This window comes from Chrysochloris asiatica, unplaced genomic scaffold (genome assembly GCF_000296735.1).
Source record: "Chrysochloris asiatica unplaced genomic scaffold, ChrAsi1.0 scaffold00108, whole genome shotgun sequence".
Classification (NCBI taxonomy): domain Eukaryota; kingdom Metazoa; phylum Chordata; class Mammalia; order Afrosoricida; family Chrysochloridae; genus Chrysochloris; species Chrysochloris asiatica.
The window spans coordinates 10849901-10874376 of record NW_006408626.1 but is presented as its reverse complement, the minus strand read 5'-3'; the positions used below and the strand labels follow the sequence as shown (position 1 = coordinate 10874376).

General features: G+C 34.2%; 1 protein-coding gene across 6 annotated transcripts in view; it reads left to right on the top strand.

Moving 5' to 3' along the window:
• NLGN1 (neuroligin 1) overlaps nt 1-24476 on the top strand; it is a 1317199-nt gene that overhangs the window by 562126 nt on the left and 730597 nt on the right. For 3 of the 6 annotated variants that reach the window (XM_006867711.1, XM_006867710.1, XM_006867715.1), the window contains 2 exons: nt 11104-11163; nt 20282-20434. In XM_006867711.1, coding sequence (XP_006867773.1) covers nt 11104-11163; nt 20282-20434 — 213 coding nt within the window. The remainder of the gene's footprint in view (nt 1-11103; nt 11164-20281; nt 20435-24476) is intronic. The other 3 variants (XM_006867712.1, XM_006867713.1, XM_006867714.1) reach the window with 1 other exon arrangement.

Sequence of the window (24476 nt, the reverse complement as noted above, 5' to 3'; positions counted from 1 at the left end):
AACTATTATTCCAAGGGGCTTTCATTTATTTATTTTTAAACTTTTTCTTGTGACTTGAGTGAAGGCTTGCTGAGCAGATCATCAGTTTTACATTTAATAAATCATATACTTTGTTTCATTACATGGTTGCAATCCCCTTCATATACTAATAGTTAACAGCATTTATCTCTACTCACTCCAACCACTGCATTCCTACCGTGTCAACACATGTCTACCCTCTAGTGCATGTATAATTTCCTTCCTCCCCCAAACAATAATTGATTGTTTCTTTTATCAAGAAAACAACAACAACAACAACAATTTTCTTTCTTGTTTTTCTTCTTTGTTTTTTTTGTTTTTTTAATAATGTACAAAAAATAAAATATAACTTCACAGGGCTATATAATTTCTTAAACAACCAAAAGGCACATTCTGCAAGTCTGCCCCCTGGCCACCAGCACACATCCTTCCTCTTTCCATGAGTCTAGAGTCCTCAGATGCTTTATATCTCTCCATGTCATCATCTCTGCCTCCATCTCTGGTACCACTGCTTCTCTGGTTAGGGTCTCATGTTCTGCTCATGTTATTCTCTTTTGATGGTCCTAGAGTCCTCTGTTCCTGGAATATAAGATTAACTACTCCCCCCTCTTTGTTACACAACTTCTACCTTTACAGTTGTGACAATCACAATAAGGTTTGATAATAATTATTAAGTCCTTATCTTATGTCAAGTTAATTATTTAAATTTTCACTGTTAAATTATTCTACACACCATTCTTTTTAGTAATGGGCACTATTTGAAAATTATTCTTAACTTACTTGGTTTAAACTCTATGATATTTTGACATTCTAAATTCACTAGTTTTGTTTTGTTTTTTACTTTTTCTGTGTGTTTTTTTTTCCTTTGAAAGACAATTCTGTAAAATATTTTTATTGAAATTTAACTTTCAGTGGCATCTAGATGAAATTAACTGGATAGGATAGTTGCTGCTATTGTTGTAAGGAGCTGTTGGGTTGGTTCTGATCCAGAGTGATTCTAAGTACAATAGAATGAAGTACTGCCCAGTTCTGTGTCAACCTCACAATGATCATCATGTGTGATTGCATTGTTGCTGCTACTGTAGCAAGCCTTCTCCTTGATGATTTTCCTTTTTTGTTGTTGTTGTTGTTGTTTTAAGTGACTCTATACTCTTCCAAATGACATCTGGTAGCATAGTGATTACCAATCGGGCTGCTAACCTCAAGGTTAGCAGTTTGAAACCACCAACAGTGCCACTGGAGAAAGATGAGTTGTTCTGCTCCCATAAGGATATGCAGCCTCGGAAACCCTGCGCAGGGTAACTATGAGTCGGAACCGACTCCACGGTACTTAACAACAACAACATACTTTTCCAAGGAGTCCTGGTGTGGCACTGTGAGTTAATGCATCAGACTACAAAGTTGTTTGAACTGCAAAGTCGGCAGTTCAAGCTTACCAGCTGCTCCTTGGAAACCCTATGCAGGGTCACTATGGGTCAGAATTGACTTGACAGCACTTCACAACAACAACATACTTTTCCAAGCATAATAACATATCCCTCCTGACAACTTGTTCAAACTCTTTGAGTACTAACGGCTTTATAGTTGTGAAATAATTATGGAAAATAAATTAGTTTATAGTTTATTTAAAACATATTGATGCTATATCAAATAACCTTGTATTTGAATTGTGCTTTTCTCTGCTAATCTTTAACTGCTATGTGACGTATTGTAAAGGAGTTGCCTAAACTAGGCTTCTCCCCGTCCCCCAGTTGCCATAGAGTACATGCCAACTCATGGCAATCCCATATGCATCAGTAAAATTGTGCTCCATGGGGCTTTCAATGATTAACTTTTTTTGGATGGGGGAATTAGATATCTAGGACTTTCTTCTGACATACCTATGAGTGAACTCAACCTGCTCGCCTTTAAGGTAGCAATCAAATGCTTTAACTGTTTGTGCACCCATGGATAATAGTATCTATCATAATATTTATTGTATTGGGTTAGGAAGAGCACGGTAGTGTGTCCCTAAAAGGTTCCAGCCTAGACAGTAAAAAGAGGATTGATTTGTGTGGAGCACTACCGAGCAGAAAAAGAGTGAAAGTTCATTGAAAAAGGGATGCTTAAAAAGGAGCAACATGGCACATGTTAGTCTTGGGAAGTGCCGAGGCAGTCATCTCAGGGGACCATACCCTTGTTAATAGTTCAGCTCTCCTAGGCACTTTTAATGTCAAAAGACTTGCCCTTCAGTGATGTAAATCCTGATAAGACATATTAAGAAAATAGGATCTTAATCATTATTGGCTCAATTTATAAGAATTAAGGAATTCTGACCATCATATATATATGTATAATTATTATTCCAAGGAGCTTTTATTTATTTATTTTTAAACTTTTTCTTGTGACTTGAGTGAAGACCATCAGGTCTTACTGAACAGTATAAAATTAAGACAGAGTTTTATGTTAAAATACACAGTAATTGTTTATAGTATGAAAACAATTGTTTACAGTATTATAGAGGAGGATCCCTCCTCTCCACGTACAGTTAATTGTATAAACGTAGAACTTGAAGAAATTATCTATATGGGATAAAACATACAAGGTCTGATTGTGAGGTCACCTTTTTTCATAACAATGAGAAGGTACAACAGAAATCAATATATTTTAGAAGCAGTGAAACTTATGCAGACAAAATATGGATATAGAAAGGACAGTATTCTGTGGCAAGTGGTGATTTTTTGTTTAAGCCAAGGTCAGCAGTTCAGACCCACCAGTTACTACTCAGAAACCTTATACAGGGTAGCTATGAGCTGGAACTGACTTGGTGACACTTAACAACAACAACTAAGGTAGGGAGGTAGCACAGACCTTTAGACAGACTGTTAGGCAGAGTAGTGAAACAATAAAAAAGTTGTATTTAAGGAAAATTAATCTGAGGCATCACCTTGTAAAAGGTATTTTAAGTGACTCATATTCATTTAAGATACAAAATATCTTCTTTTTGCTATGAATTTCTAAAATATCAAAACTAGTGGTAAAACATATTTAGTTTTCATCTGTCATGTTACAGCTATTTTAAAACTGACAGTTCGAGATTCACCACATCTAAGTTTGGCTACATAAGCTTTTGAGTCCCTGTCCCTTTGGAATGCCTGCAATTCTAGTCTTAGAAAGAGTTGAATGGGGGTACAGTTTAGCTGTTGATAACTTATGGTGACTCAATCTTCTTTCTCTGTTTTGCCCCTACTTTATAACTTCAATTCTAGGCTCATATAAAATGACATAAAAAAGAGTGTTGAGTTAGGACGGTGATAGGAAGAGCCAAGAGGCTAGAACAATAATTCAGGTAAGCCATAATGGACTAGGCTGAAAACAGATGGCATTTAGAAAGTGACAGGAATAGGATTTGCTCTGGAAAATTGAAGTCTGAGCAAGAGCAGGAGGAAGAGTGAATGTTTGAAGAAAGTTCCCAGTTAATTTAGAGTTTGAAAACTGAGAGAGAAATTACATCTCTGAAAAGTACAACTGGCTCTGGAGGTGAACATGATCGGTAGCCCCATTGCACCTAGATGCTAGTGAGACATCAAGCTAAACTTAACTTATAGAATATCCCATCTTTATATAAATAAAAAAATAATAAAGGCATGCTTATCCCCAGGCAAAGTGAGTTTATGTTTCTATATGTTTAATTGCATCTGTTAAAATATGTAAAATTGAAGATATGCTGGAGTCCTTGATTTTCCTATTTGACAATACGGAATGCTGGTGTGGCTCTGTAGGATAAGCACTAGACCACAAGGTCGGTCAGTTTGAACCCTAAGATGGGAAGTTCAAACTCACTAGCCACTCTTCAGAAACCCTATAATGTGTCGCTGAGTGTTGGAACTGACTTGATGGCATTTAAAAACAGTAACAACATTTATTCGTAAACAAAAATAGAATTGCAGACTCCTTGAATGTTGTCTAATTCCTTTCTAATAAAGCTTATTAAAATATTGCTGACCTCTGTATAGAAATCTCTCTTCCATGTTTCTTAGAAGGGCCTTGTCTTTTTCTGGTTTTCAGTGTAGGATTCAGAAAGGGCAGTGTATATCAGTATGTGCTTAAGTCCTTTAAGTAGCTTCCCCTTGCTTTTAGGATGAAGACAAAATTCCAGGTTAGAGACACTGTATGCTCTGAATGATGCCTGTCTAGTTGTCTATCTCATATCCCATTACTTTCTATTATACTCCCCATATTCTAGTCTCACTGAACTCCAGATTCAGTATCCTTTTGGGGCCTTCTATTTGTCATTTCTTCTGGGTGGGATCTTCTTTTCTCCAGCCTTAGTTTCCTAGGCCTGCTGTGACAACATACCAAAACATGAGTGTCTTTAAAGAACAGAAATGCATTGTTCTTTGTGGAAGTTGGAAGTATAGGCCCTGGTAGCACTGTGCTGTCTCTGTTTCCTCTAGGGAATGATCCTACTTTGTCCAGTTTCTGGGAGTCCTAGATGTGCTTGGAATTAATTGGCTTAAATGCATCTTCACGTGGGTTCTGCCTTCCTCCTAGTGACTCTGTTTCCATGTCTGTTCTCCTCTTTTATACAAAACCATTCAGAAGACATCAGGACTTGCCCAACCCCAGAGGACTTCCTTAACAAGCAAACAAAAAAAGGCCTTATTTCCAAGTAAGGTTACATTCATTGGAATAGCTCTTTTTTGGGGTACACAATTCAATCCATAACATCACTATGCTTTCCCAGACTCTGTGCCTGCTTACAGCTAAGTCATTTTTCAGACATCAGACCACATTGGACTGATTCAATGAAGCCTTCCCAGGATCATCCAGGTCACCTAGTGTAACTTGTAAAGTAAAACTTTCCTTCCTTAACATTTATTTAATTTGTATATGCTTCTCTGTGTGTGTTTTTTAAATTATTATTTATTTAATGTTTCTTTCTTCTACATAATTTATTTTTTATGAAGACGTGAACCTTACCAATTTTGCTTGCCATGTAGCCTAAACATATTTTTGTTTAATGGCTGGATGTCTAAAGACCACAGCCCTGCTGAGAAGTTGGATTATTGATATCATCTCAGTCTTCAACCTCTACTAAGAGACTTCTGGGTGTTGGTACACTTGTTACTCTCCAAACTCTTGCTTTAGGTGCATCTTTGGATAACCTTTGTATAACTTCTCTGAGTCAATGGCAATGGAGAACATGTCTTCACAAAGCAAAAAGGATTTATACATCATTCCTCCAAATGATGAATCATTGTTTGGAGGTTCTTTATGATGTAAAAATACTGCATCTGAATTTAAAACAAAATCAAACACAAAAATAATAACTAGAGTATGCAAATTTGGTGATGCTAAGTGATGGGATTAGCCTATTTTATTTACTTTTAATCTATTTATGTTTTTCCACATATCCAATTATTTTAGGTCTAAACAGGTCTGCTTTTGACTTCAAAGTACCATAATCAAAATACTTTTATAAGGAAAACTTGCTTTTCTTATAAATATAAAAGAGCTCTACTCAATATACTGGACCAGAGAAGCTTTCTCTTCTTTTCTTGACTTTAACATCAGACTCAGTTTTTTCCTAAAAATGTTATTTTATATGTGCTCTGTCTCTGAAGAACTCTCTCGGGAATATAATCTGTTGTGTTTTCTTCTACCACAATGATAAACACAAATGTGTCTGCTGTTTTCATAACCTCGTTCCATACCATGCATATATACCCTTCACTGGCAGCTCCCCCTAATAATTGGTGTCATGAGGCAGAACACCATTTCTAAGATTTCTACAGATATGGATTGTTTTGAAAATTATCTGTGATTCAAAGCCTACTTCCATTATCTCATGGCAGTGGTTTGCATTATATTTTTATTTTAATATAACTTAGATTTTCTTTTTAACTGAGATATTTCTCAGTAATTTTGGAAGAAAAAATATTTTATAGATATGATTTCTTTATATCAAATCATATAATTGATTAAGAAATATAATAATTTTAGTTAATTAGATACAATTATGTCAAATTACTGAGTATTATTTCAAGTCAATCACTTTCATTCATCTCTGTATTCTTAAGAGATATGGATTTCAGTTATACAAAGTGAACTGTCCATAAAATTTCAATTAGAAAAATCCAGTAGCTTTGCAATTAAACCAATTATCTTAGTATTCAACTGATTAAAATTAGTGTATTTTATTATTTTTTTGATTGGAAAAAAAAAAGTTATTTAAACTGCACTGCATTCTGGAATTAATCTCTATACAAAACAAGCATGGTTAGATTTTTCACATTCTTAATCCAAGTTAAGTAAACTAATTTTTGTTCCAAGAGAACACATCCCTGAAAATATTTAGCTGGCTTCCAATTGCTTCCGAACAATAGCAAGAGTGCTTAAATTCTCCTATTCTGTGAAAATAACCACTAGAATTATTGACACAGTTTACATCAAAGGTTTCTGGGTAATGAGGGTCTGGAGAAGACAACAGATCATCCGTTAACCAGGGCTTTCCAGCTATACGGTGTGGCTCACTGGAGCAAGAAGCTTTAAATAATTCTGAACATTTCAAAGACTTGTTCCTGTGAGAAGGACACATTTCTCATGCCCAGCTTTCTTAGTCAGGAGCTAATAATATTCTCAACCTACTTGCTGTATCCAAGAATGGATAGTTTCTGCTGAACTGAACCTGTAATGAAAGAATTTATGATCACTTTTAATGTATTTGAGACCTAAAGTATATTAGCCCTTCATCAAAGAGAATGATAAAAAGCAGCATTAATATGGGTGGATAGTAATTATTTCAGAGCACATAATTATTCTCCAGTTAGCTATTATCAGGGAAATGCTGATATTTTTACTTCGTTTAAAAATAAATTAAAGGTACCCTGGTCAGATTCTGAAATGTAAGAATGCATTATATGTTCTTTGCAAAGACCAATACTTTGAGTTATTCTCAGACCAGTGACAAAGAAACTATTTGGGGATTAACTGAGTTCAAAGTTCATGGTAAGGAGTTCCATTTACCTTTGGAAGTCCTGTTGCTTTAGCACTGAATTTATTTATTACCTATTGTTGTTTGTTGTTGTTAAGCGCCGTGGAGTCGGGTTCTGACCCATAGCAACCCTGTATAGGGTTTCCGAGGAGCAGCTGATGAGCTTGAACCACCGACCTTGAAGTTCAAATGACTTTGCAGTCTGGTGCATTAACCCACAGCACGAAATATAAAATATAGTAATTATTATCACTTCCTTTGAAAATGACGTGAGGTCTACTGTCCTAGTAACTCTAATGAGACTTATGTGTATGTTCCTTGGGGAGAACAGACCTTATAGAGTTCCAAGGTAAAATAAATCAGTTCAATATTCAAGGTTTTAGTGGTTCTTTACTTTATAATGTGATGCTTTAAGATACTCTCTTAAACTACTAATATTGAAAATGTAGTGTTTGTAGTTTAAAAGAAGTATGGGCTATTCTGAGTTATGTTAATGATTTTTATTTCTAACCGAAGGAGAAATACCTTATGTTTTAGAGATATCATGTTGCTTGATCAACAGGAATGTGTGATATCTAAAATTTGGGGGTCTAATTTTTATACAAAAATTAGCATTAATTACATCTTACAGTATTTTCTTTATATTTAAAGTGTTTTAACTTTTGTTGTTACATCAATTGTAACTGTTTAGAATAAAGGGGAAATAAGCAGTTTCTGATATCATAGGAAAGAAGGGATCAGTAGACTCTTTTGCTTCCAGATGGGAATAAGGAATCTTGAGATTATGTAGGGATCTGCTTCTGTAATCCACAAGCACATGTTTACCCTACTGAAGTGTCCTCACAGAATCTGATGTTAAGTCTCTCAACTTGCAAACCTGGACCCTCTCAGATGTTTATTCTTAGTGCCTTTAGGCGTAAGAGATAAAGGAAATCTGTTTTCCTTTTTATAATCAGTTTTGCCAGAAACTGTTATCAGCCCTTCTCTTCATAGGAAACCTTCAAAAATCAGATGTGTAGAAAATTCTTGATGTTGAGAAAACCTAGTTAATCACTAAAATAGTGCTGGAACCCACACTGTGGGAGCAATTTAATGTTATCTATAATAAGAGTTTACTTAGTATTCAATAAGTGAAATTTTTTGGTTTGGCAAAGTGTCTACTTAATCCTCCTTTAGGATAATGTTGTTCTTATGTATTTATAGTGCTAAACCTATGGTGGTAAATACCTGTATGTGTTTTTAACTCTTCATATTTACTACACTAAAAGATGCATATGCAACGTGTGTATGAAATCATTACTCCATATCAATTAAGAGTTACACAGCTTCTTGAATAGGGAATGAGACAACAGCTAATGTCCTATCCACTCTCTTTTAATAAGGAGTGATTGGGTGTTGCAAATGGTTAATGAGCCAGGCTGCTAACTGAAAAGTTAGACTTTCAAGTTCACCTAGTGCACCTGGGAGAAAGGCCTGGGAAATCATTTCCCCAAAACCAGAGCCACAAAAAACTCTGTAGGGCACACTTCTACTCTGGCACACATGAGGTTGCCATAAGCAAGAATCAACTTGATGTCAACTGGTTTAAAGTTTGCATCATTTCCGTAGTCTCTCTTCATATGCTGATTTAGCCAAACAGAAACAGAAATAGGTCTCATTGCAAAGAAGTGGGAGATCATGCCTTAATTAAACATGGCTTCCTATGGTATGTGTTGTAGACTGTGGAGTTAACAATTCTGTAGGCATGTAAAATACATAAAACTACTAGCTCAGTAACTGTAGAATCTGAATGACTTACTAAAAATGCCATGTAATATGCCTTGGATAACCTAGAAGGGAAAAGAAAGACAGTTTACTCTGATTTGTCCATGAGTGTTATCCAGCCCTTCAAAAACTGAAGGCAGTTATTTCATTGAATTGTGATAGATTCTACATGTGCTTCCAAATATTAGTGAACTGATTATTCAGCAAAACATCTTTGAACTCACATTTAGTGTTGTCTTAATATAGTGATGAAGTAATTTAACTAAAAATGGAAAGTAGCTAGTGGTTCTGGCAGCAATAAATAATAATTACTACTGCACTTACTCTCTGTTGCCAGCCAGGAAATAAAACCATAACTTCTATATAATATCTTTGAAAATGGAAATGCAAGAAAATATATTTGTTGATGCTTGTCCTTTTACTGTTTTAGGCAATCATAGAAAAATAAAAATTCCTTGATTTACTGGAATATCTAGCCTCTAAAATAAAATATTTAAATCCACTATTTTAATGGTGTTTTAAACTTAGAAATATTCAAAATATAGTATTCTGATGCAGTCATTTAATTTAAATTAAACATATTTAGATTTTACAGAAATGTACCCAAATTATAATATGAACACCAAATAATCCAAAAATGTTTTCTTTGCATTTAAACCAGATCATATTAAAGAAAGTAGATTTTTGTGTACATGCAACTAAGAGCCAATTAACATAAACTATTGCTTTCATCTAGATTTTCTCTTAATGGAGTGATTGCTTGCAGGTGTGACTATAAAATGCTATTACTTAATTTATTGTGTACAGTTTCCCAGTTATATTTAGAGTGTCCTTGAAACCATGAGATTTAATAATGAGATAGTCAATGGATCCCTTCAATTACATCATCAATTTTTTCACTTCCGGTTTTTGTCAGGTCTTTTTCAAGGTTGTCTTTCTGTACTGATGAAACAGAGCTATATTATATCTCATTTTTTTCCCCCGTATGTTTTCTGGGATGGTATTTCTCACTCTTTGAGAGTTTTGATTGTAGGTTTAGTTTTGAATTACAAATGTAATGCACAGTAATCACTGGAAAGACTAGAAATCATTCTCAAAATGTTTAACAATCCTTCGCCATGAAGTGTGCTTAAATTTAATGCCTGCTTTTCACTATTTATATTATTGAAATCAATACATGACTCTCAGTCCTTTTTTTTCCCCCGTTTTCTATGACTTAACTTTATGCATGGCAAAATTCTGCAGCTTATTGCCGTGTGTTTGGCTATCTTTTAACTTGAGTATCCTATGCTTGCAATGACTGCTTTTTGCATGAGCATTATGAAATGTCATATAAATTAAATGGTTGTGGGGAAAAGAGAATATGGAGCTCCACGTGCTTTTTAGTGTGCTGAATATGTCAATTACGTGATACTTAAAATTACTTTCATGTGGCCTTTGACTTCCCCTTTGGTGTGCTTTTTTATTCTTGTAAATTAGCATTGTTAAATATAATAAAACATTTATTAAACATTTACAGTGTTTTAGTATGATTATTCTCCTAAAATATGATCTGATTATAAATAACTATGCTGGGCATGAAATTGCACTAGGGCATAATTCTATTATATTACTAAATTGATTATGAAATATTAGCCCTGACTCTGTAACTACCTTAATATCTCAACACTGATTTTCACTGATGGTCTCTGTGCTGTGCCAAGTGATAAGATTAACTGTTGGTCCATTTGTCCAGGTTGCAAATGTCTTCAACGCACAGCTTATAATTTAATCAAAAGAAAAGGGGAAATATATGTATAATGACAAGTAATTTTAAAAATCACGGTTTTGGAAAATGTATGGTGTTTAAAAGGATAATATCGAAATGTTAATGCTCTTAAAAAGAAAAGAAAAAGAAAAAAAATACTCTAAAATGTTTGTTTCTGTTATTATATTATCTCAGATTAAAGAATTTCACCTAGTTTATTATTGTTACAAATTTAAATTAGAAAATACATTAAACAAAATAAGTTATTTCAGCTAATAAAGCTGTTTGCTTTTTTACATGCAGTGAATAAAAAAAATAAATAAATAAGTTCCTTTGTTTATAACTTGCTTTTCAACCCACAATGTATTTTTTATGCTGGATAAATTCACAAGCCAAATTTTCTACAAAATAATTGGTTAAAGGATTTTTTTTTTTCCCCCTGAAACAAAATAATGAACTTTGGCATAACCACTTCTCCACTCTTTTTGGAAATATCCTTAAGAATTTTAGTATTTACATTAATTTTTTGCCCTCAGTCTTGTTTATTCTTGAATTGTCTTTTTTTTTTTTCCCTCCATTTCTCCATTCTCAATCCTAGGTCCCCTTACAAAGAAACAGACAGATGATTTAGGTGATAATGACGGTGCTGAAGATGAAGGTATTTTTTTTCCACCAAATCTATTTGCATGACCAGGGCCTCAATCACTTTTTCCACCCCTTCCTATTTTTTTACTTCTTGTCTTTTTTTGAAGAGTTGTTTTTAATTCCCGTTTTTGATGTGTTTTGTCTTCTTGCTTGTTGTTACATTTAAGTACACATTTTTAATTTTTTTAAAAATAAATGTTAAGTTTTGCATTTTGATGCCGATCATGAAAATGCTTTAAAAAGAGGGGCATTTTTGTTTTTTTGTTTTTGTTTTCTTGAACTGACTCTTGCTACGTTTCATCCCACGTTTTGACTGAAATTTGTTCATATTCTTTGAACTAACAATCTCTCCCTTGTAGTCTCTCTGTAACCATTTTGCATGTTTTCTAATCTATGTAAATATTTTACCCAATACCAAAATGTGTTTCATTTTTACATTTGACATTTGTTTAAAAAGAACCCCATGCCCAATAAAATGAAGGACAACCTATAAGCTGATATGAAGTGTTTCTTGAGCAATATGCTTTATTTTAAACAATACTTGTCCTATTGATTTGATTAAATATTGTACAGATGAAATTGCATAGATTAAAAAAAGGCAGCATACCTATTTATAGTTAACATTGTACAAGTATTAGGGCTTATAATCATGTGAATTTGGGTAGTGATTATAGATATGACTTCAAATTAAATTTCTAAGGGATGTATTTCTAAGACTGGTAAACTAATATATTCTGGTTTTTAAAGTTTGCCCCCAGCTTTAAACAATAAAACATTTCCTACTTCATTAGCATCAAAACTCTTCTTTTTCCAACTCTGTGACATATAATTCTGATTTACTCTTTGTAGATTCATTTGACAGTCCTCATTCTACTCTGTGCCTTTAACTGGTGGTAAATTGAGTATCTAGAGAGTCCCAGTGATCCCCATTGATCCTTCTAGTTCATTTGCATTACATTCAGGGATTTTTTTTTCTTTCTTTAATACCATACCACTATGATTAGTAGAGAGGTGACTAATTTAATCTTAGGTTCAAAAGTAGTTCCCAGAAACCTAGATCTCAAATCTCATAAAAATACTAAAATAAAATAACTCCAAACAAGCTAGCTGAAGTGCTAGTTCTATGAATTATAATGAAACCATATATGAATGAATCTGTAGTTAACAATTTACATTGTTTTCATTGAGACACATATTAAATGCTCTTTTTAAGTAGAAAGCTAAATTGCAGAGACAGTTTTATGGAAATTGAAAAACTATGTTGTGTGTTAATACTTATATAATATTTAACAATTATTTTGACTAAATTATGATATTTGATTAAAAGTTTATATTCTACAAACCCCAGCAAGAGATTAAAGATTAAAAGCAAAGAAGTCATTAATATTTGAAGTAAATCATTATAGCTGCCCAAGAGTTATCATTTTGAATGTTCAATAGCTAAAAATAAACCATAATATGATAATATAAACTATAATTTTTTTAACTCTTGTCAGCAATCTGAAGTATTCAAACATTCATGACAGTTATTGGCTTTGTAGTACATGGGTTTCTGTTCCTTTAATCCCTTGGTGGCTTTGGAATTTTCCAAAACCTCTCCCAATTCTTAATTCATAGGTACTAGTTGTCTTAATAATACTTGAATATAAAGGATTTATTAATGTGTAGCTCTTTAAACACCAAAATTCCCCACTGTAGCTGCAAAGCTCATTGTTATTGTTGTTGTTAAATGTCGTTAAGTCAGTTCTGACCCATAGCAACCCTGTAGGATTTGCAGGTGCAGCTGGTGAGCTTGAACTGCCAACCTTGCAGTTAAAACCAACTTTACACACCAACACAATTAATCCACAGCGCCACACCAGAACTCCCACAAAGCTCTTACACATCATTATTTCCCTATTAAAAAATATTTATTTTGAATAATGAGTCAATGTGATTCTCTTTTTCCTATTATAAAAGAACATTGCTGTTGTTAAGTGCCATCAAGTTGGTCCCGATCCATAGAGATGTTGTAGAGGGTTTCATATGAGGCTGGTGAGTTTGAACCATAGACCTTATAGTTTAAACCAACCTTCCAGTCAAATCGACCTTGTGGTATAGTGATTGTATTACAGTGCGACACCAAATGATATCTCTGAACTACCATAGAGAACTATAACCTGTAAATGTGATTCATTTTATAGATTTGTTTTGAAGTACATTTAACTTTTAAAAATTGTCATTAAAAATATCATACCCCCTATTCATATTGGCAGGTAACAGTCAAGTTAAGTACAAAGGTCCTCACTCTGAAGAGTTATCAAATCAGTAAATGTCAAAGCAACCAATGCAAGTTGAATCTGTTCCTTCACGTTGTTTTGGATAAGTGTTTAGAAAAAATTAAAGATAAATTCAAAATTTCCTCAGGAAGTAGAACTGTAAACTGTTCTTGAAAATTATAAGCATCTGTGTTCAGTCAATTCCCAAACTCACCAGCCACTCCTTGGAAACCCTGTACAGGGTTGCTATGCCTAAGAACCGAGTCACTAGCACTTAACAATAATGCAACCTCAGCCACTGGAGTCCTGGTGTGATGTTATAGAATAAGCTCTGGATTGCTAACCACAAAGGCTGCAGTTCAAGTCCACTAGATGCTTCTTGGGTACCCTATGTTGTTGTTATATGCCATGGAGTCGGTTCCAACTCATAGTGACCCTGTACAGTGTTTCCGAGGCTATAAATCTTTATGGGAGCAGAAAGCCTCATCTTTCTCCTGTGGAACAGTTGGTAGTTTTGAACTGCTGATCTTGCAGTTCGCAGCCCAATTCGTAACCACTACACTACCAGAGCTCCTTTGGGTACCCTATACAGGGTGACTATTAATCAGAACCAACTCGACAGCACTTAACAACAACAACATCCCACTGTTTAAGGGGCCCTGGTGGCATTGTGTTGACATTTCAGCCACTCCACTCATAGGTGCCCTCTTGTAGTTGTTGTTATTGTTAGGTGCCATTGAGTTGGTACTGATTCATAGCGACCTTATGCACAGCAGAACGAAACACTGCACGATCCTGGGACAACCTCACTACTGTTGCCATGCTTGAGTCCACCGATGCTGCCACCTGGCCAATCCATCTCGTTGGGGGTCTTCCTCTTTTTCTCTGACCCTCCACCTTACCAAACATGATCTCCTTCTCCAGTGACTAGTCCCACCTGCTCCTCAATCGTTGTACACCTGGAAGGCTTCCTGGAGGAGCATTTTCTCATTTGTAGCCTTTCCAGTATTCTTCCCAACTTTAAGACACACACAATTGAATCATTTTTCATTTGTGCTTTATAATAATTAAAAACAACTGTATATTTTATAGACTTTGCACAGATTAAATGGAAAAAAGACTTACTTGAAAAGATAAAAATAGTTCAAAGACACATCCCAGATTCCCATCAATTTACTTTGATAATTTAAGAAATCTATTAAAATTGTCAATACCATCTGTGCTAAAAATACATTAATACTAATAATGTCTCTATTGAGACATAATTTTATATCAAACATATAAATCAGGTGTCCTTGAGTTGGCACCAGCTCATTGTGATGCCATGTGTATCCAATTAGAATTGTGGTCTATGGGATTTTCAAGGGCTGATTTTTCAGAAATGGATAACCAGACCTTTCCTCAGGTGCCTCTTAATGAACTAAAGCCTGCAGCCTTTAGTTTCAATGCCATCCACATTAATGAATTTCTACACCTAGTGACTCCAGATCCAACTAGATTTTTTTTTTTTTTAAATTTTTCATCTAGGTTATTATATACTTTTAAACTAAAGTGTACTAAATTCAGTTTAATAAGCACAAATCTGTCCAAATTTCTTTTGGCTGTTCTAAACGATAACTGAAGTTGAAAAATCAATTTGGAAAGCACAAAATTATCTTGAAATGTCTTTTGATGTATCAGAGAAAGATTTAATTGATGCAATCCTTCACAATATAAGAACTGTTAAATGCCAAAGCTACAACATGGGCAATTAAAACTTAATGATTCTTTTAAAAAGAAAGAAACCAGTAAACATATTTAAAGAGTTATTTGACTAATAGCTATTCATTAGTACTATTGAAGGGAATTGTGAGTCCACAGCCTGTTTGTCAAACACAAATCAATCCCTACTAACTACTCTAGATGCATTGACACTTGCTACATCTGCTGAACAATTTGGTTTATCAGATATATAAAATAGTTACTAAAATTTAAAAACAAGGTGTCTACTCAGATCCCAAGTTTACTTATTTATTTTTAACTTAAGAAACTTAATTCAGATAGTTTCTTATCATGAAAATTTTAGAAGAGAAATTACCATTAATACAGTATTTTCCTTTACTATCACACTGTTTAGGAGTCCCAGGACGGCACTGTAGAATAAGCACTGGTCTGCTAACCACAAGGTCGATGGCTCAGACCTACCAGCAGCTCTTCAGAAACCCTACCCAGGCTTGCTAGGAGTTGCAACTGACTGAAAAGCACTTAATAACAGAATGACATCCAACTGTTTAAGAGGCCCTGGTGGCATTGTGCATTAAATGTTGGGCAACTAGCTAGAGAGTCTGTGGGCCAGATCCACTAGCACCTCTGTAGGAGGACGATGAAGTTTTCTGCTTAAAGAGAGAAAGCCTGACTACTCCTGTAAAGACTTAAAATCTTAGCAACCTTTGGATGCGTTCATCTCTGTCATATAGGGTCATTATAAGACATGGTTGTTGTTGTTGTTAAGTGCTGTTGAGTTTATTCTGATCATAGCGACCTTCTATAGTGTTTCCAAGGAGTGGCTGGTGAGTTTTGAACTGCCAACTTTGCAGTTCAAACTGACCTTGCAGTCCAGGGCTTACCTTAGAGCACTGCACTAGGGCTTCGTTATGAGACATGGACTACCTGATATATGAAATAAGTAAAAAAAAAATATTGCTACAAAATCATAGACACCTTTATTAAACAAAATGGTCAAAATGTGAAGCTACTGTTTCTTGCTATCATCTCCATCTAAATCTATAGACTTCTCAAGACTGTGTGTCCATCTCACTAACACTTTCCTAAGATGTTCTTTGGGTTTTGGAAGAAAAACAAGTCTGAAGGGTCAAGATTAAGGTTAAAGCTTTAGAAGGGGAAGATATACCAAAGAAAGGCTCATAGAAAAGCTCTATTGCCTTCAAAGAATGAGCAGGTACATTGTCCTAGTGTGGGACAAACTGCCTTGGCTCCAATTTTCCTGGCCTTTTTCTCACCAATGCAATTTTCAGTTTTCATAAAACTTTTTCATAATAAGCCCCTGTGTCCGGTTTCCTCTGAAAAAAAAGTTGATCAAGATTACCTTTTGGAATCCCAAAAAACAATTGTCATAACCTAATTAGAAGACATAAAGGAGCTCTGGTAGCATAGTGGTTACAAATCGGGCTGCAACCGCAAGGTCAGCAGTTCGAAACTACCAGCTGTTCCACTGGAGAAAGATCAGACGTTCTGCTCCCGTAAAAATGTACAGCCTCGGAAACCCTGTACAGGGCCGCTATGAGTTGGAATCGACTCCACGGCACACAGCCATCACCAATTAGCTGACATATCTGCCTGGAATGTAACTGGTCCAGCAAATCCTCTCAGAAGCCGCTGTTTGGCTGGAACTTTCCTTTGAAAGCCTCCAAATGAGTCCTGGTGTGCTGCTGTGGGATGAACACTGGTGGTTCAAACTCACCAGTCGCTCATCAGAAACCCTATACAGAATTGCTAGGAGTCAGAACCAACTGAATGGCACTTTACAACAACAATAATTAGACCAAGAGAAGTGCATTACTGAGAGAACTTATGTGCAGCCAGCCACTGATCACAGAGACATGTTTGAACACATTTTATTTGGAATAAACCTGTGCATGTGTAAACAGAAACCCTAGTAGCAATACTTTTTTACTTACCATTGTATTGATTTTATTTATATAAAACTTTTATGTTCTGATTCATTTATAAACAAAATTATAGATATGTAATTTAAACTTCTTGTATTTTCTATTAACATAAAAAAATCTGTGTATTATACAGAAAGGTAAAATCTAAAATGAATCACTCTGATAAAACATCATCAAAGAATTCTCACAGTCCTGTACCAGAAACATTGTATTTTCTAAAATTTTATTAGCAATATTTAGGGTTTTTATGCACCAGGACTTTGTATCTTTTAGTAATTAATATTATTTATGGCATTAATCCCAACTTTACTTCAAGAGAAAAAAATATTGTCAGAATATCATTAAAACTTTATAGAATTTTCTGGAAAAGTATTGTCGTTTAAATGGTATATTCATCTCTAAGGCAAAAGTGAAGTTTTTTAAAAGTTCAAAGAGACAAATTGAACATTAGAATCCAACCCTAGTGCACAATAACCTCAAGTCTAATTTTCAAGAAAAAATAAGGAGATACCTTTTAAAATAATTTCTGAAATCTATTGTGATATTCTTATTATTTCCTGATATGTCCACTTCATTTTATTATTAAATAGAAAATGTGGCATTTCTTCTCAATGTTTGCCTGTATTGTTTTCCAGGTGAACAGAATGGTTCTACCAAGATTTCATTACTGTTCACAGTTGGTGCTTTGTAATTCTATGTAATTTTAATTAAAGAAGAATTCTGAAACAGCCTCCCTCTGTGCTACCTCCAAGCATACAATTAGCAGAGTACAGTGTCTGCTGTGAACAGTCAGTTAATGATTTCAGTTTAATAATTTATTATTGCTTCATCTGTGCCAGCCATTCTCGAAAAATAAGAAGCTAAAACTGTATGCACCAAACAGGCATTTAAGGTGCACAGTTTAACAATTTCAAAAGTTGTTTCTCGTGTAAGTCTAACATCTCCACAAGTCCCCAAATCATTAGAAATGAGTGAATACAATGTTCCCTCACAAGTTTCATAGAGAATATCAATTTAGATTTTCCTCCCAAATGCAACTGTGAGTAGTTAGTGTTTCTGTGTCAAATATTTCCCATTTACCACTTAAAAACATGATGCTCTCGTATAGTACACACTCTGGAAGGTGAGGGGTATAAGTGCAATTACTAATAATAAATCAAACTTAACATAATATTTTACATGTCTCTAATGTGTGGCACTGTAGGATAAACATTGGACTGCTAACCGCAAGGTCGGTGGTTCAAACTCATCAGCTGCTCCTCAGAAACCCTATGCAGGGTTTTTATGAGTCAGAACCAACTCAACAGCACTTAACACCAACAACAACAAGTTCTGCAATAAGTAATTTTCTCAATTTGAGATTTTGGACAAGCAAGTTGAGCTGTAAATCCTGACCCTAAAATGATTTTTCCTTTTAATAAGTCACTTTATTACTAAAGTAAAACAACTCAGAGCATTTCTATTGGTTATTCTTTGTATAGAGAATATAAAACATCTTCTAAATAATCACCATTTTTTCCCCTAGTGAGTCTGTATCATATTAGTACATTCTGTAAGCTGACACTACAATCATACAGATACCGGAAAGTTAAGTTTGACAAAAAAATATCAAAAGCAAAAGAACAAAACGGTACTTCCCAATGACACTTTTCAATATTGGCTGTTATTATTTGTTGGTTGAGTTGGATCCAAGTCAAAGCAACCCTTTCCGAGAGCAGTTGGTGGGTTTGAACTGCCAACCTTGCTGTTACCAGTTCTATGGTGCTACACCAGGTATAGCGCCATGGGTTAATGTGCTCGACTACAAAATTGGTTTGAACTGCAAGCTTGGTAGTTTGAGCTCACCAGCTGTTCCTCTGAAACCTTATACAGGTTCGTTATGGGTTTGAACCTACTTGATTGCATTTAGCAACATAATTATTATAGAGAGCGTGGTGGCTCCATACTATAATTACTGTACTGTGTGGTTTGAGTGTGCAAGCCACTCTGCAGAAGAAAGATGAGGCTGTCTGCTCCTGCAACGATCTAAAGCCTCTGAAACCCTACAGGGTCGTTATGAGTCCGAAATGACTTGACAGTACTTAACAATGACAACAATTATATATGTTGTCCTTAAGTGTTTTTCTATATCCTTGTTATAAAATAAAAGGGGAAAATAAACAAATACACTTGATAAACAATTTAGAACTGTAGAAATCACTTTAACAGCACTCTAAATTCCAGCACTTTACACTTGAATTTACCTATCTTGTCTTATGTCTACAACTTAAAAGCATATCTCCAAATAAAGACTAAGAATAGTATAATATTCATACCAGGAGACGAGAGGAGTGCGAAGGCTCCATAGACTAAGCACAAGACTGCGAACTACAAGGTTCTCGGTTCTATCCCACTGGCAGTTCTTCAGGAGAAAGATTAGGTTTCTGCTCTGGCAAAGGTTTTGAAAATCTCCCAAATCCTATACAGGTCGCTATGAGTTAAAACGACTAGATGGTACTTAAAAAAAATTCAAGAAGTGAAAAAATTAAATTTAGTCCACTATCTAATCCTAAAGTATAAGACAAGCAACATCATTTAAATGACAGTACCCTAAATACAACAACAGGAGCAGAGATGCATGTGACTTCTCTGCCTAAACATTCATCTGGCAGTACTTAAGTAGTGAAATGAAACTTCTTGCAACATATACAAAATACTGCAGTTTTGTCCAGAAATTGCAGCATAAATGATTTATTATACCCATGTTGCATTCAATGCAAATTTTTACAGTAAATGAGAAATAGAAAAGAAACACTTGCTTTGTTCACTATTGCAGTGATGCCATTGTATTTAGTTGATAGTACATACATTTTATCAAGTGTCTATTAACAGCTTTAAAAAGTTATTCTAAGAATCATTAACATTCTATGCTTTTGGTTTTACTGTCACTTCAGAAATCATCCAAGAAGCTATAAAATTTGTATCTCTTTTCAATGATCCAAGATTGGTAATTCAATTTATAATTTTTAGACAAATTTTAAACAATTGATGCCTACTGCTCTCTTCCATATTAACTCTTAATAATTGCTTGAGAAACACTTTAACAAAAGCAGCAATTTAAACAATGATATCATGCCCTCTTGTCCCTAAAATAGAAAATGCATTTTCTACTTCCTCATGTGTATTTTTTGAGGATAAGAACAATTGCCAAACATTTGTTTTTCAGATATTCGGGACAGTGGGGGTCCTAAGCCAGTGATGGTGTATATCCATGGTGGCTCATATATGGAAGGTACTGGAAATTTATATGATGGGAGTGTCTTGGCAAGTTATGGCAATGTGATCGTCATCACAGTCAACTATCGACTGGGGGTTCTTGGTAAGCAGTTTCTCTCTCTTTTTTTTAAAAAAAACAAAAAAACAACAACAAAAAAAACCTTTAATCCCTAAAGTATAAAATCATTTGTTTTAAATTGTTTTGTTTTACTTCACTTTGTTGTTCAGTGCTTTTCAATTTTTTTACAGTTGTTGAACTAAAATCTTGTGATATTTTCAAGTAGTTCTATGAATATTTTCAAGCTACTTGCTGAAGGATATTGAGAGTTGATTTTAAGATTAGAAACTAAAAGGTAAAAATATATATATATATATATATTCACATTGTTGAGGAGTGTTCTTCTAGGTAACAGTGGAGAGCCTTACTAAATACAAGTTAGTTGCTGAATACATTTTTCCTCCCTCTACTGTTCTTTTTGCAAGGCTTTAAAATTGTCTGAGGTTTCTGATGGGCTTAGGAACCAAGTGTATATTCTCTTCAAAAATATGTGTGTGTACAGGTGGTGAATAGCTTGCTGTGGTATAAGTTGTGGGATTTGGGGTTTGCTTTAAAATATGGTCCAATAATGATTAGGAATATTTTATCTGAATGCCTTTTGAATTAATTAGTTAATTAGAAAACATTCATTGATTTAATAAAGTGAGAAAGAGTTCAATTCAATAATGCATTCTGTTTATCAAAGAAATGTAAAACAAAATCAAAGTGGAGATCCTACAGTTTTTAAGAAAAGCATAGAGAAATATTATTTATGAAATAACTTAGTTATACTGAGTGAGACTGGCATGTTGTTATTGAGTTAAAAAATGTAAAAATTAATTTATTGTTCAAATTGCGTAGGCTAATTTTTTATTATACGATCACAATTTGAAACAGTAAAGTTACTCTACCATTGAAAAAAACAACTTTACCTGTGGTATTTTAGTTAACAGGATTTGCTAAAAGTATACTATCCATCCAGAAAACATCTTGCTTTTCTATCTTAATCTTTCACAGAGTCTTATTCTATAGATTCAATTAGATAGAATTTATCAAGTTATTTGGAGACAAAGAAGCACTTCACTCTCCAAAGTATTAAGAAAAAGAAAATGGAATTATAGTATTTTAAAAGTAATTGTTAATATCATCTATTTCACAATGTTGAGAAGAATATCTTTCTCCTCAGTATTAATTATTATTATTCTACTTATTCTCTTGAGTCCTGGTGTGGTACTGTAGGATAGGCACTGGACTGCTAACTGCAAGGTCAGTGGTTTAAACCCACCAGCCCTCCTCAGAAACCCTATATATATAGTTGCTATGAATCAGAACCAAGTGGACAATACTTAACAAGAAAATCGACTCCTTTGTAATCAAAATGTTACATTTATGCTAATCCCAAATTTATTTTTAAAAGATTACAATATTTCAGTTAGTCAAGTTTGTCTGTCTTAGAAAAGGAGATCTTTTAGTAATACAAAAAATTCTATCTTGATCTTTTGCTATAGTTAGCTTTGGTATATGGTGGATGGTAGTATACATATCTTAAATAACATAAATACAAAATATTTCTGTCCCATTGTATAAGAACACATAGGTTCTGCCACAGTGTCTCATCATATATTGCTTCAGATGTTACAGTTTTGGCTGCCAGGGATGATTATCTTTCCTGCAATGAAGACCGTATGTTAGAAGTTGTATAAAAAGAGACTCATAATAATTCTAACTGTTAGTTTTGTCATTTGTTTCTCATGGCATATGTTAATATGAGGCTTTTCAATATCATCAATGTATTTAATATTAGTTATGTTACAATTAACTTAGTTCTTTTTTATTATATTCAGATTTGTCTGAATTTATCAAGTATAAATTCTGAAGCTAGCAAACAGTTGCAATTTAAAATGTTTAAATTAAATCCTGAATTGTTGAAACAGTGTTTGTAAGGATTTGAGCATCCATTTAGTAACACAGTTTAGTTCTCTCTCGCTCTCTCTTTTTTTAAATAAATCTTCTGTTTGTTCCCAATGTCGCTTCTTTCTGTTACTGCTTGTATTCACATGGAGTAAGGATTTCATTAAAATATACTGAAATCTGTTATTCGAAGTTTTCCCTATTTTATTTTTAATATATTCCTAATGATGACCTGATTTTGATCAAATTTGAGTCCGATATTCATGTCCATGGCGTTTTGGTGTGGCATTGTGGGTTAATGTGATGACCTGCAAGGCTGGCTTGAACCACAAGGTTAGCGGTTCAAGCTCACCAGTCACTCCTCAGAAACCCTACGCAGGGTTGCTGTAAGTCAGAATCAATTCAATGGAACTTAACAAAAACAGCAATTCATGTCCATTTCCTAACATTAAATTCCACATTCATAATGATTAGCCAGCTGAAAAATGGAGAACTCAATCAGTTGCTTGGTGTATATAATGGCTAACAATGTTGATAATGGGTGAGTTTTCCAGTGTTAAATGTTTGCTCTGACTCCACTGCAGTCTAATAATTTAACTTTTAGTCAGCAACTGTGCTCCTTTTAAAGACATCGTAAGCTAGTAGTCATTCCAAGGCCTTGCCTTAATAGGCCTCCTCTCAATAAGAGAAAATACAAAACTCTGAGTTTGTGAAACAATTTTAAAGCCATCTCTGGATATTTGTTCACAATGAATATATTCTCGTCACTTTATAAAACACACATTGAGCTGTGTGAAAATTAATTTACATTTATCAATTCATGAAAAATAAAATGATCAGAAAATCTATTTCTGTATGTGAGGTGTACCAAGGCCAGACCAACAATATCTGACAGAACTGCTCCTACAAAATTGCTAAGTTTTTTTTGCTGTTGCTATTAGTAATTGGCCTAAGATCAACAAGGTAAGCAAAGGTTTCTTGCATACGGGATCCAAAAGTCTTGCTACTTTGCTTGCACTTAGGAGAGTGTTAGAAAATACTGAGAAAAGATTTGATATCTTATCAGAAAAAAATCTTCAGCTGTGTTTCAGTAATTTGTATGGAAGAAATGAATTTTGGGTTAAATGTATAAAGTGGCTAATTATGAGAATTTTGCTACCAGGTGATTGGTAGTCCTTAAAAGAAATAAGGATGTCTGAAACAGGTAATACAGTTACCGTTTATTTAAATTTCCTATCTTAAGGGGAAAAGGGGAAATATCATACTCTTTTCCCCAGCAATAAGTTAAAATGTGACAATATTTAGTTGTAAATGCCATAGTTATCTAGCAATCAGTGTTCCTGTTTAAAGTGTTTCATGTTTAAAATATTTTATTCATTATAGATTAGGTGCCTTCAAGTTGGTTCTGAATCATAACAACTTAGTATAAAACAGAGTGAAACACTGTCCAGTCCTGTGCCACTTTCACAATGGTTGGTCCCTCCTGGTAATGCCCAAAGTACATAAGATAAAGTCTTGTCACCCTCCTTTCTATGGAACATTAAGGATATACTTTTCCCAAGACAGATTTGTTCATTCTTCTGGCAGTCCATATTCAATATTCTTTACTAACACCACAGTATAAATTCATCAATTATTCTTTGATATTCTTTACTCATTGTCCAGGCTAGACATGCACATGACGTAATTGAAATGATCATGGTTTGGGGTAAAGCTCAACTTAGTCCTCTAAGTGGATGTATTTGCTTTCAGCACTTTCAATAGTTCTTTTGGATTTGTCGGAAGCAATGTCATATGATTTCTTGGTTGCTGCTTGCATGAGTGTTGGTTGTGGTTTCAAGCAAAGTGAAATCCTTGAAAATTTCAATTTTTTTTTTTTTTCATTTATCAGAATATTGTTTGGGGGAGGGCTAAGATTTTTGTTTTCTTAGTGATGAGGTTTAATCCATACTTAAGGCTATAACCATTGCTCTTTATCAGTAAGTGCTTCAAACCCTTTTCACGTTGAGCAAGCAGGTTGATATCATCTGCATATTGCAGGCTTAACATTGAAAAAAAAAAAAACGCCTAATAATAGATTTGCTCTGAAGAAGCTATAAATAGGTGAGAGATAATTCCTCATTTGGGACACTTATGTGTTGTACTCAGGAAGGTAATAGAGATAGATTGTTGCCATCTAGTCAGCTCCGAATAAGGG